Source organism: Gopherus flavomarginatus, chromosome 12, assembly GCF_025201925.1.
Source record: "Gopherus flavomarginatus isolate rGopFla2 chromosome 12, rGopFla2.mat.asm, whole genome shotgun sequence".
NCBI lineage: Eukaryota > Metazoa > Chordata > Testudines > Testudinidae > Gopherus > Gopherus flavomarginatus.
This window is the reverse complement of record NC_066628.1, coordinates 45,498,372-45,512,604: the sequence shown is the minus strand read 5'-3', so window position 1 is coordinate 45,512,604 and position 14,233 is coordinate 45,498,372. Positions and strand designations below refer to the sequence as shown.

General features: G+C 41.8%; 2 protein-coding genes across 4 annotated transcripts in view; both read left to right on the top strand.

The window, feature by feature from the left end:
* The window catches only part of PRKCA (protein kinase C alpha), a 315,869-nt gene that overhangs the window by 18,887 nt on the left and 282,749 nt on the right, over positions 1–14,233 (top strand). Inside the window, exon 3 of one of the 3 annotated variants that reach the window (XM_050920651.1) lies at positions 3,627–3,672. The exons of the other annotated variants lie outside the window; for them this stretch is intronic. The gene's annotated coding sequence lies outside the window, so the exon portion shown is untranslated. The remainder of the gene's footprint in view (positions 1–3,626; positions 3,673–14,233) is intronic. 3 annotated transcript variants of the gene reach the window in all.
* Positions 10,626–12,715, top strand: LOC127032982 (myb/SANT-like DNA-binding domain-containing protein 2). Its single transcript, XM_050920673.1, has 2 exons — positions 10,626–11,363; positions 12,306–12,715. The coding sequence occupies exons 1-2, from the start codon at positions 10,691–10,693 to the stop codon at positions 12,410–12,412; spliced, it is 780 nt and encodes a 259-aa protein (XP_050776630.1). The 5' UTR covers positions 10,626–10,690; the 3' UTR covers positions 12,413–12,715.

Below are 14,233 nucleotides of genomic sequence, written 5' to 3'. Positions count from 1 at the left end.
ATGGAACTACACATATGAGTACAAGTCTGTAGGAACTAACCCTTAGGGCTGAATCTTGATAGTTGTTATAAACTAAAACCCTGTTGAAATCAATAGGCGTCAACTGAAGTCTTTAGTTGTTCACTGGTTATTGCTATTGGAAATTGAACTCTTGAAAGGTTGAAAAATTACAGTGAAATCTGCTCTCAAGACTTCCTGTAATAGATGGCTCCTATCTCAAGCAGATACACTAAAATGGTGTGTGTGTGGATTCCCAGTATAACTTCGTTTAACCTTCAGTTAAAACCATTCCTATACAAAACAAAGTACCAGCAAAAACTGCTTAAGTAGCTGCATATATTGAGCTTTATTCTACTGAGGGAAATGTAACTTTTTTGAGATTCTTATGTATGTGCATATTTCCAATTGCCTAATGTTGCTTTTGTTTTTCTCTCCAAAGTGATACACTTCTCTGAAAAGGTGTATTGTGCCCCTATAATCTGCCCTTTTGCCCATTCCAAGGGTGAGCATGTTCAGCTTGATGGTTTTTGTGGGGTGGGGGTTCCAAATCTATTAAAGTGGCAAAGCTTCAGTAAATGGATTAGCCATACAGTATGCCATGTAACATGTCAGATTTTGGCTCAGTCTAACCACCTCTGATAACTAGTTCTATAAATGAGCCTACTGACTGAGGACATTTAACAAATACCATTCTTCTCTCTCCCTTTGTTCCTTTTGGTTTTTCTAAATTACTTTTTACTTTGAATACATTTAAAGCAGTGTTTCCCAAACTTGGGACGCTGCTTGTGTAAGGAAAGCTGCTGTTGGGCCAGGCTGGTTTGTTTACCTGCCGCGTCTGCAGGTTTGGCTGATCGCGGCTTGCACTGGCCATGGTTTGCTGCTCCAGGCCAATGGGAGCCTTTGGAAGCAGCGGCCAGTATGTCCCTCGGCCCGTGCCACTTTCAGCAGCTCCCATTGGCCTGGAGCAGCGAATCGCGGCCAGTGGGAGCCCCGATCAGCTGGACCTGCGGACGCGGCAGGTAAACAAACTGGCCCGGCCCACCAGGGGCTTTCCCTACACAAGCGACGTTCCAGGTTTGGGAAACATTGTTTTGAAGGATGAAAGTTCTCCATTCAAAAAAAGAGAACAGAAGGGAGCTAAGGGAACAGCTGCCATCCTATACAGGAGTTTTCAGTGGTCCTGTATGTGTAGTGCTATTGGTGATGGAGATATTGTAAGAGTACAGCAAAAAGGGATCTTACCAGAGTTCCATTTACATTCTATTCAAGGTATTATAATACCTATCTGTTATTTTTGTCAAAGCTCCCACTGAAAGACAGCTTCAGGCACAAGCCTGTAAAAACTGAATAAAAGGGATAAACAATTCTGAATTTCAAGTCATTTGAAATGAATTGTGTAGTATGAATATACATTGGTGACATGTCCATAGCACAGCTGTTTTTTCCACACATCTGTTGGAATCGAGGAACAGATTGTCTAAGTCACTAGTGAAAATGAATACATTTTGTTAAATAAATCCTTCTGTAAATTCCATGTTCTACCAAGTATTTCAGTCGGTAAAAAAGGTGTTTGGTGTTTGATTTCTGCATGTAGCTATTTGCTTGTCTAAGCCTCACCCACATGTTAGTACAAATAGCAGTTTCTTTAATCTTGGTTTCTGAATCACTTATACAGTAATGACCCTGACTTGCTTACAATCAGGGTGTTACAAAGCTGTGCAGTTTTTGAACAGGATTTTTTTTTAAATGCATATTGGACATGTGTTTTGTTTTCTTAAAAGTGGAATTATTTCTTAAAGGAACATAATGATTTTATGCCAAATGCAGGTCATGCTGTTCCACTAGCTATTTCTATTCTTTGATTTGATTTTATATTTATTATGGCCTGTCAATGGTATCCATGTTTTGTTAAGAAGTATTTTAAGTGTTTTGTTCTCTGCTCAGATATGCAGGTACATATTTTTAAGAACTCTGAAAGGCTTACTACCATACCAGGAAATCAGAGTAAAAGTATGAGGAACAGTTTAGGGCATCTGGTATACAGTCCCTACGAAGGAAAATACCAGCGTGTGTGTGATTGGCAGAATTGTATATTTTTATAAGTAAGCTTCTTAAGAAAAAGATAAACATTACACTTAATGTAATAGTCTAAAGTTTTGGTGGCAGAATAGTTAGGATCTGATCCTACAAGCTGTTTTGTGTGGGCAGACTCCATGCTTCTATGAGGAGACTTCACTGAAATTAGTGGAGCTATATACAGGTTGCTCCTACATCTCTGAAGTCATACTGACTTCATTGTGCTTCTGCAATGTTCTGCCCACACATACATTTTGCAGGATTGAGGCTTTACTTTGTCAAATATTAATGCTGGCATTAGGCTGACTATAATATTTTAGATAGAAATAGATTGCACTATAAATTCTAAAAGGCCGTTTTTTATTCACAGATTAATAAAATTGGTCTTCATTTGGTCATAGGCCAGCATAGGCCACCACAGAAGCATTAGACACGGGCATGCCCTGCAGTGCCCAGTGCTCTGTTATAAAGAATAATAGAAGGTGGGTGATTATCATTGTGTGGTTGACAATGACTGAGACTTCATGTGAGAAGTCCTGTTGTAAAAACTGATTCATTTAGGGCCATAAATATATGGGGACATAATAGCTTACTATTGTTGGATATGTAGGTAAATGTGCAGTTGAAGATTTAAGAGTGTGTCGAGCATGCAGTAACTAATATATCATTAACATGTTGGGGAATCATGGGGGTGGGTGGATGGGAGTGTATATTCACCTTCATAAACAGACTTTCTGTGGTGAGGATGGTTTTGAAAGTTTGTGTTAAGAGAATGTAATTTAAATTATCTTAAGCTTTAGCAATGGGCTCAGCCTTGTGTGAAATTTTAAATGAAGACCTCATCTCTTCCCCATGGAGCATATATTGTAAATTAAAAACCTATAAATTAGAAAGATTACTATACACTTACTTTAGAACTTCATTTTTATAGTCATATTTGCTTTAGCTTGGCATTCATCCCATTTGTGCAAATTTTGACCTTTAAAAATTCTTTCCATTCTCTGTTTTTTATTGAGCCTAGCTTTGGCGGTGGGTGGGTGGGTGGGTGGTTGTGGCCAAGACATACTCCATCCTCTGTTTAGTTTAAATTAATTTGAGTTTGAAGTTTGATTATGCAAAGTGTCGTATCAGATATACAGCTGTCATGACTTCTCACTTGGCCAAACAAATAAATAAATAAAAATGTAAAAATCAACAGTACTAACTTTAGACTCCTCAAATGTAAACATTGTAAAGAATGGAAATTTCTGAGGGTGGTAAAATTGATTTAAGTCCTGATTCTGCAAACCATTACTCATATTGGTAGTCATAGTGAAGTCAGTGGGACTATGCGTGAGTGCAGTATCATGCTCTGAGCTTGCATAGTAGCTATAATTTTGTAGTCTTTCTTATTATTTTAGGCCCTGATTCTGCAAATTGCTTCATGTGGGTAGGCCTTCATTGAGGTCAATGGGCATCTCTCAGGTTTGCTTCCAAAGAGCAACTTGGGGGTTCAGAAGCATAGTGTATCTATAATTATAGACTGTGATTGATTGTTTTGTTATTTGCAGTGTGGTAGTGCCCAGAGACTCCGGTCAGATGCTGTGAAGACATGTAGTAAGTGAGGTATCTCTTTTCCAAAGAACTTAATAATTTGGTTAAGAGCATGGTAGGACAGATGGCTGAATCAGGTGGGGGACTTTTGGGGCACGGGAGTGGTGTTTTTGTGCATAAATTAGCTCATGGCCTGCCTACATATTTGCATAAAACAATACTCACTTGCCTAAACTCAGTATTAAACTTTTAAATAGCATTATTATAAAAAAAATCAAGTTAATGAAATCAGAAATAATCTATATAGTAGAAATTATTTTTAATTCTTAGTGGAATTTAAAAAGAGACACACAAATACATGCAGTGTAACTTTCAGGTAATTTTGTATCATATGAGGAAGCAGAGCCCTGTAATCAGTCAGTCAATACAGGATGTATGTAAAAGCAATTTACATCTGTGAATTAATATTTTTAGGAAATTCTGTTATAACATAAAATTAGCTAGCTATTGTTTCACTTTTTTTCCACCCTCTTTGGGGCCTCCCCAGTCTGTGTATCTCTTGGCATCTTCCGCAAACTATGGACAGGAGTAACCTCACAGCATAGTCAAGAGAGGGACAATCAGTTTTTAGGTCATATATATTATTGTGTGCATGCTGCTGCTTACCTATTCACTAAATATAGAATGGCAAATGGGTGCAAATCTTCAGACCTAAGGCCCGTTTCTTCCTCCTCCAGTGATCTGCGGGACAGAGATGTCTCACTCACATTTTGGACTTACAGTTCTTGGCTGGCTGACTTAATCACTGAGAAAAGAAACTCCACCCTTGTAGGGATGTCAGCATGTCACCATCCTCCTAGTCTTGATGTGCTGAGTGCCTCTCTTTGCATGATTGGGCTAGGGTGAGTTTGAGTCCACCTTGAATTGACTGTCTTGTGTAGCTCTGTAATCTGTAAACTGGCATTGAATGGTTGCTACCAAGCCATTTCTCCAATTGGCATAGGGATAAGCCTCTATGCACCCTAGTCAAGGGAGACCTGCTGGGCCAAATGGAAAGGAATGCTACTTTCTGCTGGCAAGAGAATTGTATTTTTAAGATATGTGAAGTGTTGCGTTTGAGACGACTTCTTGACAGTTAACTCTAATCAGTTGTTGTGTAGCACTTTCCTGTTACTCTGTTGTTTTGTCATAGTATAAGGGAAAATCAAATAGAGAGGCTGGGTGTGTATCTGTGCTAGGAGTTGATTGTGCTGAGCAGTTCCGTAAAGAAAGTTCTGTCAATAGCTAGGAATAAGTTGTGTGGAGAGTGGTTGCCTGAACCAAGTTGGCTTTGTTTAGCGCAGTTAATAAAAGTAAGAGGAAAAGAGAGCAGAGAGGGTAAGAAGCAAGTAGAGGTGAGAGGGAAAAGAGAATCGGTTTGCATGAGAAATTTTAAGACATGCAATATTTTTTCCACCATATATAGTTTGTTGACACCCCCCCACGCACACCCTCCTCTGGAATAAGGCTTCTTCTGGCAATGTGTGGATTTCCAATTCTAGGTCTGCTGTGGCACAGTGGTGCCTTTTGTGGGGGGAGGGGAGAAACTAGTTCAGTTCTGCGATCAGTTTCTGTAAGACACAACAACCTTTCCTCTGCCAGAGGCCAGGCTTGTCAGCGCTCCAGTATTGTAATTTGTCAGCTCATTGGAGAGTGAAAATTTAAAGCCTCCTTTCGTAGCTGGGTGTGTTTTTTGTGTTCCACGTCAATGTACTCTTTCAGAATGATTTTAGTGCAAGATTTAACTTGTTAGAAAGTCTACGTTGTCTGAGACTTTTTGCCATATTATCATGAGTACAGATAGTGTCAATTAACATTGCTTTGTTAAATCACTATTTATAGCCAAAAGGTAATGAGCAAAGGCTAAAGCAATGAACTTCTGATCATAATTTTCTTTATACTATTTTCTGGGCATCTAGAATTGTCCCTGTTAAGCATGATACTGTTTTGTGTACTGAAAATAGGATCGTTTTATCCAGTCATACTAAACACAGCATTGACAAGACTTTGCTGTATGTTTGTAAAAAAGGAATTTTTTCAAAGTATCGGTGCAGATGTTTGGAGTATTTAAGGACCATAAATGTGGGATACAATGTATAGCCAACTCTTCCTCAGAAAAACAAAAGTGGGAAACAAACTCTTTGTGCGATAGACAGTGTTGCAAACAGCAAATAGATGTTTTTGCAGTTTTGATTGGCTCTTTCTGACAGAAGCTTGGTACAGCTGTTTCTCAAGAATAGGGTGACCAGATGTCCCTATTTTATAGGGACAGTCCTGATTTTGGGGTCTTTTTCTTATATAGGAGCCTGTTACTCCCTCCACCCCCAATTTTTCACATTTGCTGTTTGGTCACCCTGCTCAAGAGAGCCTGGAGAAGCTATGGGAAGTAATTTGTACAATTCAACAGCCCGTCATATCATCTTTGGGATGTATTTAATAAGTTCAGACATACTGAAAGAAATAGAAGAGAGCAATAAAGTATATGCTGTAACTTCCACAGAAGTTGCAGGTGTTTTTGCCTTGAACCTTTTTTTCCTCTCTCCCCCTCCCAGAAGAATTTACTCTCATTGATATAATACAGCTAAATATTTAGAATGTATTACATAAAGTGTTAAGTTTAAAGATGTTCTCATTTCAGTTGAACTTCTTCTAAACTTACTTTATATCTATGTAACAAACTTGTTTTAACTTTTCACATTTTATAGCTTCTTGTTAGCAGTGATGCTAAATTCTGATTTCCACCCCTCCCCCTGAATTTTGTAACGGATTTATTTTCATATTGCAGTTGTGAACATTTTAGATACTAGTTGCTTAATGACACTGAGGTTTACATAGATAAAATGAAATTTAAAGGAATTTTATTGTGATATATTTGTAATTTTATCTGGAATGCGTCAAGGCATTGTTGATGTGCTTTCATCAAACAGTTGTGCTTTCATCAAACAGTATTTTCAGTGTTTTTTGAAGTTTTATAACTAAGACAAGTGTCTGAAAATGGTTTACTTTATATATTTCCACTTGGAATTATGTTGTTAATGGCAGATTTTTTATTATACGCCTTTACTAATAGTTTTTTTATCTAATTGTTTTTAAACAACATACTTGTTTGAGAAGAAAATATTTATTATTTTATTGTTGAGGCAATTGAGAGGATTGATATTTCACTTAGTAGACTTTAGTAATAGTCTGAAACCTTGTGGCATGTAGAAAATTACAACCAAAGATGCAAGTGGTTAGTAGGATCTTCAGCGGTTCTGCTTTGCCATTTAATGTTCACTTTTTAGCTCTCATAAAAAGTTTAAAAACTTTGCCACTACAAATTTGTATTAAGCGTAGCTCATTGTTGCAAATATATAGTACAAGTTTTCTAAATACAATATTACAATCAGAAATCGCTTTTAATTAAATTCCATGCGACTCCCATCCTCTTCCAAGAGATTTTGTAAATTATATTATTTTCATTTGTTATTTTAACACCCATTTCCACCTACTTGCTGAATAATTCTTGACTCTGCTCATTTGGCAAGCAAAGAATAACTTTCTTGGAACTGACGAGAAGCAAAACAAATTTGTGGATGTTGATTTATGAGGGAGTAAAAACAAACTTGTACACGAAAATAAACAAATGAAAACCTAAACTGCTGCAAGTTCTTTTTTAGGGGATTTTTAAGTGTTATTTTAGTCATTTTTTTCTATATCAAAGAGAACAGAAACTTACAGAATATTAATAACAGGATTCCTCACACCCTTGTTACAAAGACATTAGTACTGGCATAAACAATAATAGTGGCAACTTTGATCTGTTGATCTCAAAACACCTTACAAAAGTGAATTGATTTACCCAATATCAAACATAGTCAGTGCCAGATTTGGGAATAGAAATGAGCGGTGAAATCCTGACCCTGTTGAAGTCAATAGGAGTTTTACCATTGAGTTCAGTGGGGCCAGAACAGGCCTGCCGACAGAAATTCCAGGCCCCAAGGCCAGGGCCGTGCCTAGGGTGGGCAGGGTCCGGGGCAGAAATGACGAATACGTCACTTCCAGACCCCCCCTCCCCAAGTGGTTTTGCATGCCTAGGTGCCCTGTGGCCTGCCTGGGTGATTTAAAAGGCCTGGGGCTCCCAGCCACTGCAGTGGAAGCAGCCAGGGGCCCCAAGCCCCTGGGCAATTGCCCCCTTTGCACCTCCTCCCCCAGATCAGGAATCCTGGGCCAGGATTATATGCCAGGTCTCCTGACTCGGAGTCTAGTGCCTTATTACTGGAACATGCTGTCCTGTATACATGTAACTAGTGCATCTCTGTTTCTGAAACTGATACAGCATATGTAATTTATTATTAATGAGCGATATTAGTTAATTTAGGTTTGCAGCAAATGCTTAAATGTGGGTATGGCTATGGTGTTCAGGTCACTAGTTAAGAGACTGTGGAACCCCTATAGCAGGGGTAGGCAACCTATGTAGCTGATTGTCAGTGGCACTCACACTGCCCGGGTCCTAGCACCGGTCCAGGGGGCTCTGCATTTTAATTTAATTTTAAATGAGGCTTCTTAAACATTTTACAAACCTTATTAACTTTACATACAACAATAGTTTAGTTCTATGTTATAGACTTATACAAAGACACCTTGTAAAAATATTAAAAATGAATTATTGGCACGCGAAACCTTAAATCAGAGTGAATAAATGAAGACTCAGCACACCACTTTGGAAAGATTGCCTACCCCTGCCCTATAGTATGTGATGTCACCCTCTGTATCTAAAATACTGCAACTAATGTTTCTCAGTTAGTATTGTCATAAGTGTTAATTTAATCAAATATGGGAGCAGAAATATACCCTGTACAATGTGTCTCAGCTGTACTTGTCCAGCTAGCAGGAGAGCCATATTGGTTCTTACATATGTACGACAACATAGTATTTTTAAATTATTTGGTTTAAAAAAAATAAACACATGGGGAATGGATGTATTGAAAGGTGGGGCTGTGATTTAGGTTACAAAGGCTACCTAGCTCCATTGTAATGAATGGAGTTACACTGACTTACACCCACTGAGATCTGGAACTTGGTACTATAGAATGCAGTGAAGCTACCGGTGGAGACATCTTACAAAATACCTTAAATGTTATTTGTGGATATGCGGGTGTGCTGGAATAGTTGTTATAATGGGGGTGGCTGAGAGCCATTGAACCAAACTGTAAACTCTGTGTATAATGGAAATCACTTCAAGCTGTGACCAGCACCCATAGTTCCAGAAATATGTGAAGGTATGTGAAGTCCTTGACCTGGACAGGATGGAGTGGGATAAACATCAGTTCTGAAATACGTACAATGCCTGAACCCACAAGTTCAGATCACATTATGGTCAAATAGTCAGCCGTTGACCGTTTTGAGGTTAGTAGAGTGATTTCCATGTGATGAGAGGATCTCCGTGTGCGTGTGTGTTTAATGACAGCTTTAAAACAAAGGTATTGTATGTGGGAAAAATACAGTTGCATGGCACTTCAATTGCCTTTGGAGAAGTGACTGTTTTATACATGTCTATAAATCACCTAGCACATTTTAGTTAGCTCCCAAAGAAACCTTGCCTAAAATTGCTGCGTCCTCGATCCTTCCCACTGCAGTGTAGCATTCTGTGCAATCTTGCCAGCCAAATTGTCTTCAAACTTGTATATGGCTGCACTCCGGCTGCTGTATGTCTATATTGTTCTAGCTATCTTAGGCATGATATGGAAAATAATCTATAGTGCCTGAGCATGTCACAACTTCTAATGTATGTAGCCTCACAACACCCCTGTGAGGTAGAGAAATGCTGTTATTCCTATTTAACAATGGTGAACTGAGGTAAAGAGAAAAAAGAACAAAGTACTTTTGACGCCTTAGAGACTAACAAATTTATTTGGGCATAAGCTTGTGTGGGCTAAAACCCACTTCATCAGACGCATGCAGTGGAAAATACAGTAGGAAGATTGTGTGCGTGTGTGTGTGTGTGTGTATATTTCCTACTGTATTTTCCACTGCATGCGTCTGATGAAGTGGGTTTTAGCCCACACAAGCTTATGCTCAAATAAATTTGTTAGTCTCTAGCCACAAGTACTCCTCATTCTTTTTGCTGATACAGACTAACACAGCTACCACTCTGAAATCTGAGGTAAAGAGAGACATCCTTAGGGTATGTCTATACTACCCGCTGGATCGGCGGGCAGTGATCGATCCAGTGGGGGTCGATTTATCGCAGGAGGTGAGATAAATCGACCCCTGAGCGCTCTCCGTCGACTCCTGTACTCCACCAGGCCGAGAGGCACAGGTGGAGTCGACGAGGGAGCTTCAGCAGTCGACTCACCACAGTGAAAACGCTGCGGTAAGTTGATCTAAGTACGTCGACTTCAGCTACTTTTATTCACATATTCCTTCCCCCAGCTTGAGCTAGTGCCTGAAAATAGCAATGTGGCTGTAGAGGTATTGGTGGTGGTTCAGGCTAGCTACTGAGTATGTATCCAGAGGGTTGGGCAGGATTGCACTCTAATTGCCAGCCTGAACATGCTATCGTCACATTGTTATTGTTCTGCACTAACTCGAGCAGAGCTAGCTCATATATGCCTTCACTTTTTCATCCTCTAGATAAATGGGGAACATTAACATTTATTTGAGTTTAAGGACTTGCTTTTCCAAAATGTTTAGGTAAAATATATGCATCTAATTTGCATGTCCTATTACTGTGAGCAGAGAAATCAGATATTCAGAGGAAAAGGGTGGTCTTAGACTTGGATTCAATTTCCAGCCTGGTCTACACTATGCGTTTATACCGAATTTAGCAGAGTTAAACCGATTTAACCCTGCACCCATCCACACAACGAAGCCCTTTATATCGATATAAAGGGCTCTTTAAACCGATTTCTGTACTCCTTCCCGACGAGGGGAGTAGCCCTGAAATCGGTATTGCCATGTCAGATTAGGGTTAGTGTGGCTGCAATTTGACGATATTGGCCTCCGGGTGGTATCCCACAGTGCAACATTGTGACCGCTCTGGAAAGCCATCTGAACTCGGATGCACTGGCCAGGTAGACAGGAAAAGCCCCGCGAACTTTTGAATTTCATTTCCTGTTTGGCCAGCGTGGAGCGCTCACCAGCACAGGTGACTATGCAGAGCTCATCAGCACAGGTAACAATGCAGTCTCCTGAGAATCGAAAAAGAGCTCCAGCATGGACCGCACAGGAGGTACTGGATCTGATTGCTGTATGGGGAGAGGATTCTGTGCTAACAGAACTCTGTTCCAAAAGACGAAATGAAAAAACATTTGAAAAAATTTCCAAGGCCATGATGCAGAGAGGTCACCCTAGGGACTCAGTACAGTGTCGTGTGAAAGTTAAGGAGATTAGACAAGCCTTCCAGAAAACCCAAGAAGCAAATGGAAGGTCCGGGACAGGGCCGAAAACATGCCTCTTCTATGCTGAGCTGCATGCAATTCTAGGGGGATCCGCCACCAGTACCCCATCCCTGTCCGTGGATTCCGAGGTGGAGGTGGTAATCTCAGCCGTGGCTGAGGATTCTGTGGACGGGGGAGATGAGGAGGAGGAGGAAGAGGACGACAAGCTTGCAGAGAGCACACAGCACTCCGTTCTCCCCAACAGCCAGGAGCTTTTTCTCACCCTGACGGAATTACCCTCCCAGCCCTCCCAAGCCACTATCCCACACAATGAAGCCATGGAAGTGACATCTGGTGAGTGTACCTTTGTAAATATAAAACATGGTTTAAAAGCAAACGTTTTTTAATGATTAATTTGCCCTGAGGAGTTGGGATGCATTCGTGGCCAGTACAGTTATTGGAAAAGTCTGTTAACATGTCTGGGGATGGAGCGGAAATCCTCCAGGGACATCTCCATGAAGCTCTCCTGGAGGTACTCCAAAAGCCTTTGCAGAAGGTTTCTGGGCAGGGCAGCCTTATTCCGTCCTCCATGGTAGGACACTTGACCACGCCATGCATGTAGCAAGTAATCTGGTATCATTGCATGACAAAGCCTAGCTGCGTATGGTCCCGGTGTTTGCTGGCATTCAAGCAACATCCGTTCTTTATCTCGCAGATATCGTTCATGGTAACCTGATTGAAATTCAGGAATTTAATTAAGAGGACAGAGATGGCCATTCCTACTGGGCTGTTTGTCTGTTGCTTAAAAGAAATCCTTCCTTGCAGGTAGCTAAGCAGGGGGAAGGCGGGGGATGATTGGCACTGAGCTTTTTCGCATTTGGCTAGCAAGGATCTTCCCTGCTACCAGCCACGTGGTGGGGGAAGGGTAAAGTGATCATCCCAGAGAATTGAATGGGGGGGAGGTAGTTGCTGCTCCATGTTAAGCAGCACTGAATGGGCTTTGCTTGGTATTTGGGAAAGAAGGGAACTGTGTATATGAAGGCTGCAGAAGCCGAAAGACAATGGCTTACCATGGCCGCATGCAAGTTGAATTCTGCTGCCCGGACCTGCGTCTATGAGATCTCTAACACCAGAGCTGCAGGCACTCAATATTAAGATGCAAAATGTGACCTTGTAGTGAAGTCACATGTGCTATGTAAGGTGAATAGTGTTGTTCACCGTGAAAGAGTATAAGCATTGTTCTGTAAAATGTATCTTTTAAAATACTTCTCTCCCTTTTTTCCCTCTCTCATGCAGCTGCAAATGTTTCAAGCCTCCCTACTCCATCCCGAAGGCTATCTCAGATAAGGCGATGGGGAAAAAAAAGACGCGAGACGAAATGTTCTCGGAAATCATGGAAGTGACCTGCAATGAAAGAGCTCATCTGAATGAGTGGAAGGATGTGGTATCAAATTACAGGAAAGATGCCAGTGAACGTGAGGACAGGAGGGACGCTCGAGATGAGAGGTGGTGGCAGGAAGATCAGAGGAGGCATGATGCAACGCTGGGGCTGCTGCGTGATCAAATTGACATGCTTCGGCGTCTGGTGGAGTTTCAGGAACAGCAGCAGGATCACAGAGTGCCGCTGTAGCCCCTGTGTAACCACCCTCACCATGTTCCATATCCTCCTCACCCAGATGTGTAAGAACGTGTAGGGGGAGGCTCCGTGCACCCACCCACTCCACCCCCGTGACAGCCCAACCGAAAGACTGTCATTATTTTGAAATTTTTTTAGTGGCCTTTTCCTTCACTCCTATGCTCCTCCCAAACTACACTCGGGCTACCTTGTCAGTTCTCTCCCTTTTTTTATAATGAATTAATAAAGAATACATGATTTTTAAACGATAGTGACTTCATTTCCTTAAGCAAGCTGTAATCGAAGGAGGAGGGTGGGTTGCTTACAGGGAATGAGTCAATCATGGCGGTGGGGGGTTCATCAAGGGGAAACAAACACAGGAGTCACACCGTACCCTGGCCCGTGATGAAACTTGTTTTCAAAGTTTCTCTGATGCGCACCGCTTCCTGGTGTACTCTTCTAATTGCCCTGGTGTCTGGCTGCGCGTAATCAGCGGCCAGGTGATTTGCCTCAACCTCCCACCCCGCCATAAAGGTCTCCCCCTTACTCTCACAGAGATTGTGGAGCACACAGCAAGCAGCAATAACAATGGGGACATTGATTTGGCTGAGGTCTGAGCGAGTCAGTAATGTGCTCCAGCGTGCCTGTAAACGGCCAAATGCACATTCTACAACCATTCTGCACTTGCTCAGCCTGTAGTTGAACAACTCCCTGACAACTGTCCAGGCTGCCTGTGTATGGCTTCATGAGCCATGGCATCAAGGAGTAGACTGGGTCCCCCCGGATAACTACAGGCATTTCAACATCCCCAACTGTTATTTTCTGGTCTGGGAAGTAATTCCCTTGCAGCAGCCATTTAAACAGAGTAGTGTTCCTGAAGACGCAAGCGTCATGAACCCTTCCTGGCCATCCCACGTGGATGTTGGTGAAACGTCCCTTGTGATCCACCAGTGCTTGCAGCACCATTGAAAAGTACCCCTTGTGGTTTATGTACTGGGAGCCCTGGTGCTCCGGTGCCAAGATAGGGATATGGGTTCCATCTATCGCCCCACCACAGTTAAGGAATCTCATTGCGGCAAAGCCATCCACTATGACCTGCACATTTTCCAGTGTCACTACCTTTCGTAGCAGCAGCTTAATGATTGCTTTGGCTACTTGCATCACAGCAGCCCCCACAGTAGATTTGCCCACTCCAAATTGATTCCCGACTGACCAGTAGCTGTCTGGCGTTGCAAGCTTCCGGAGGGCTATTGCCACTCGCTTCTTAACTATGAGGGCTGCTCTTATCTTGGTATTCTGGTGTTTCAGGGCAGGGGAAAGCAAGTCACGAAGTTCCATGAAAGTCCCCTTACACAGGCGAAAGTTTCGCAGCCACTGGGAATCATCCCAAAACCGCAAAACTATGCGGTCCCACCAGTCTGTGCTTGTTTCCCGGGCCCAAAATCGGCGTTCAGTGGCTAGAACCTGTCCCATTAGCATCAGGATCTCGAAAGCGCAGGGGCCCGCGGTTTGAGAGAAATCTGTGTCCAGGTCCTCATCACTCTCATTGCCGCACTGCTGTAGCTGCCACCTCCTTGCCTGGTTTTGCAGTTCCTGGTTCAGCATAGAC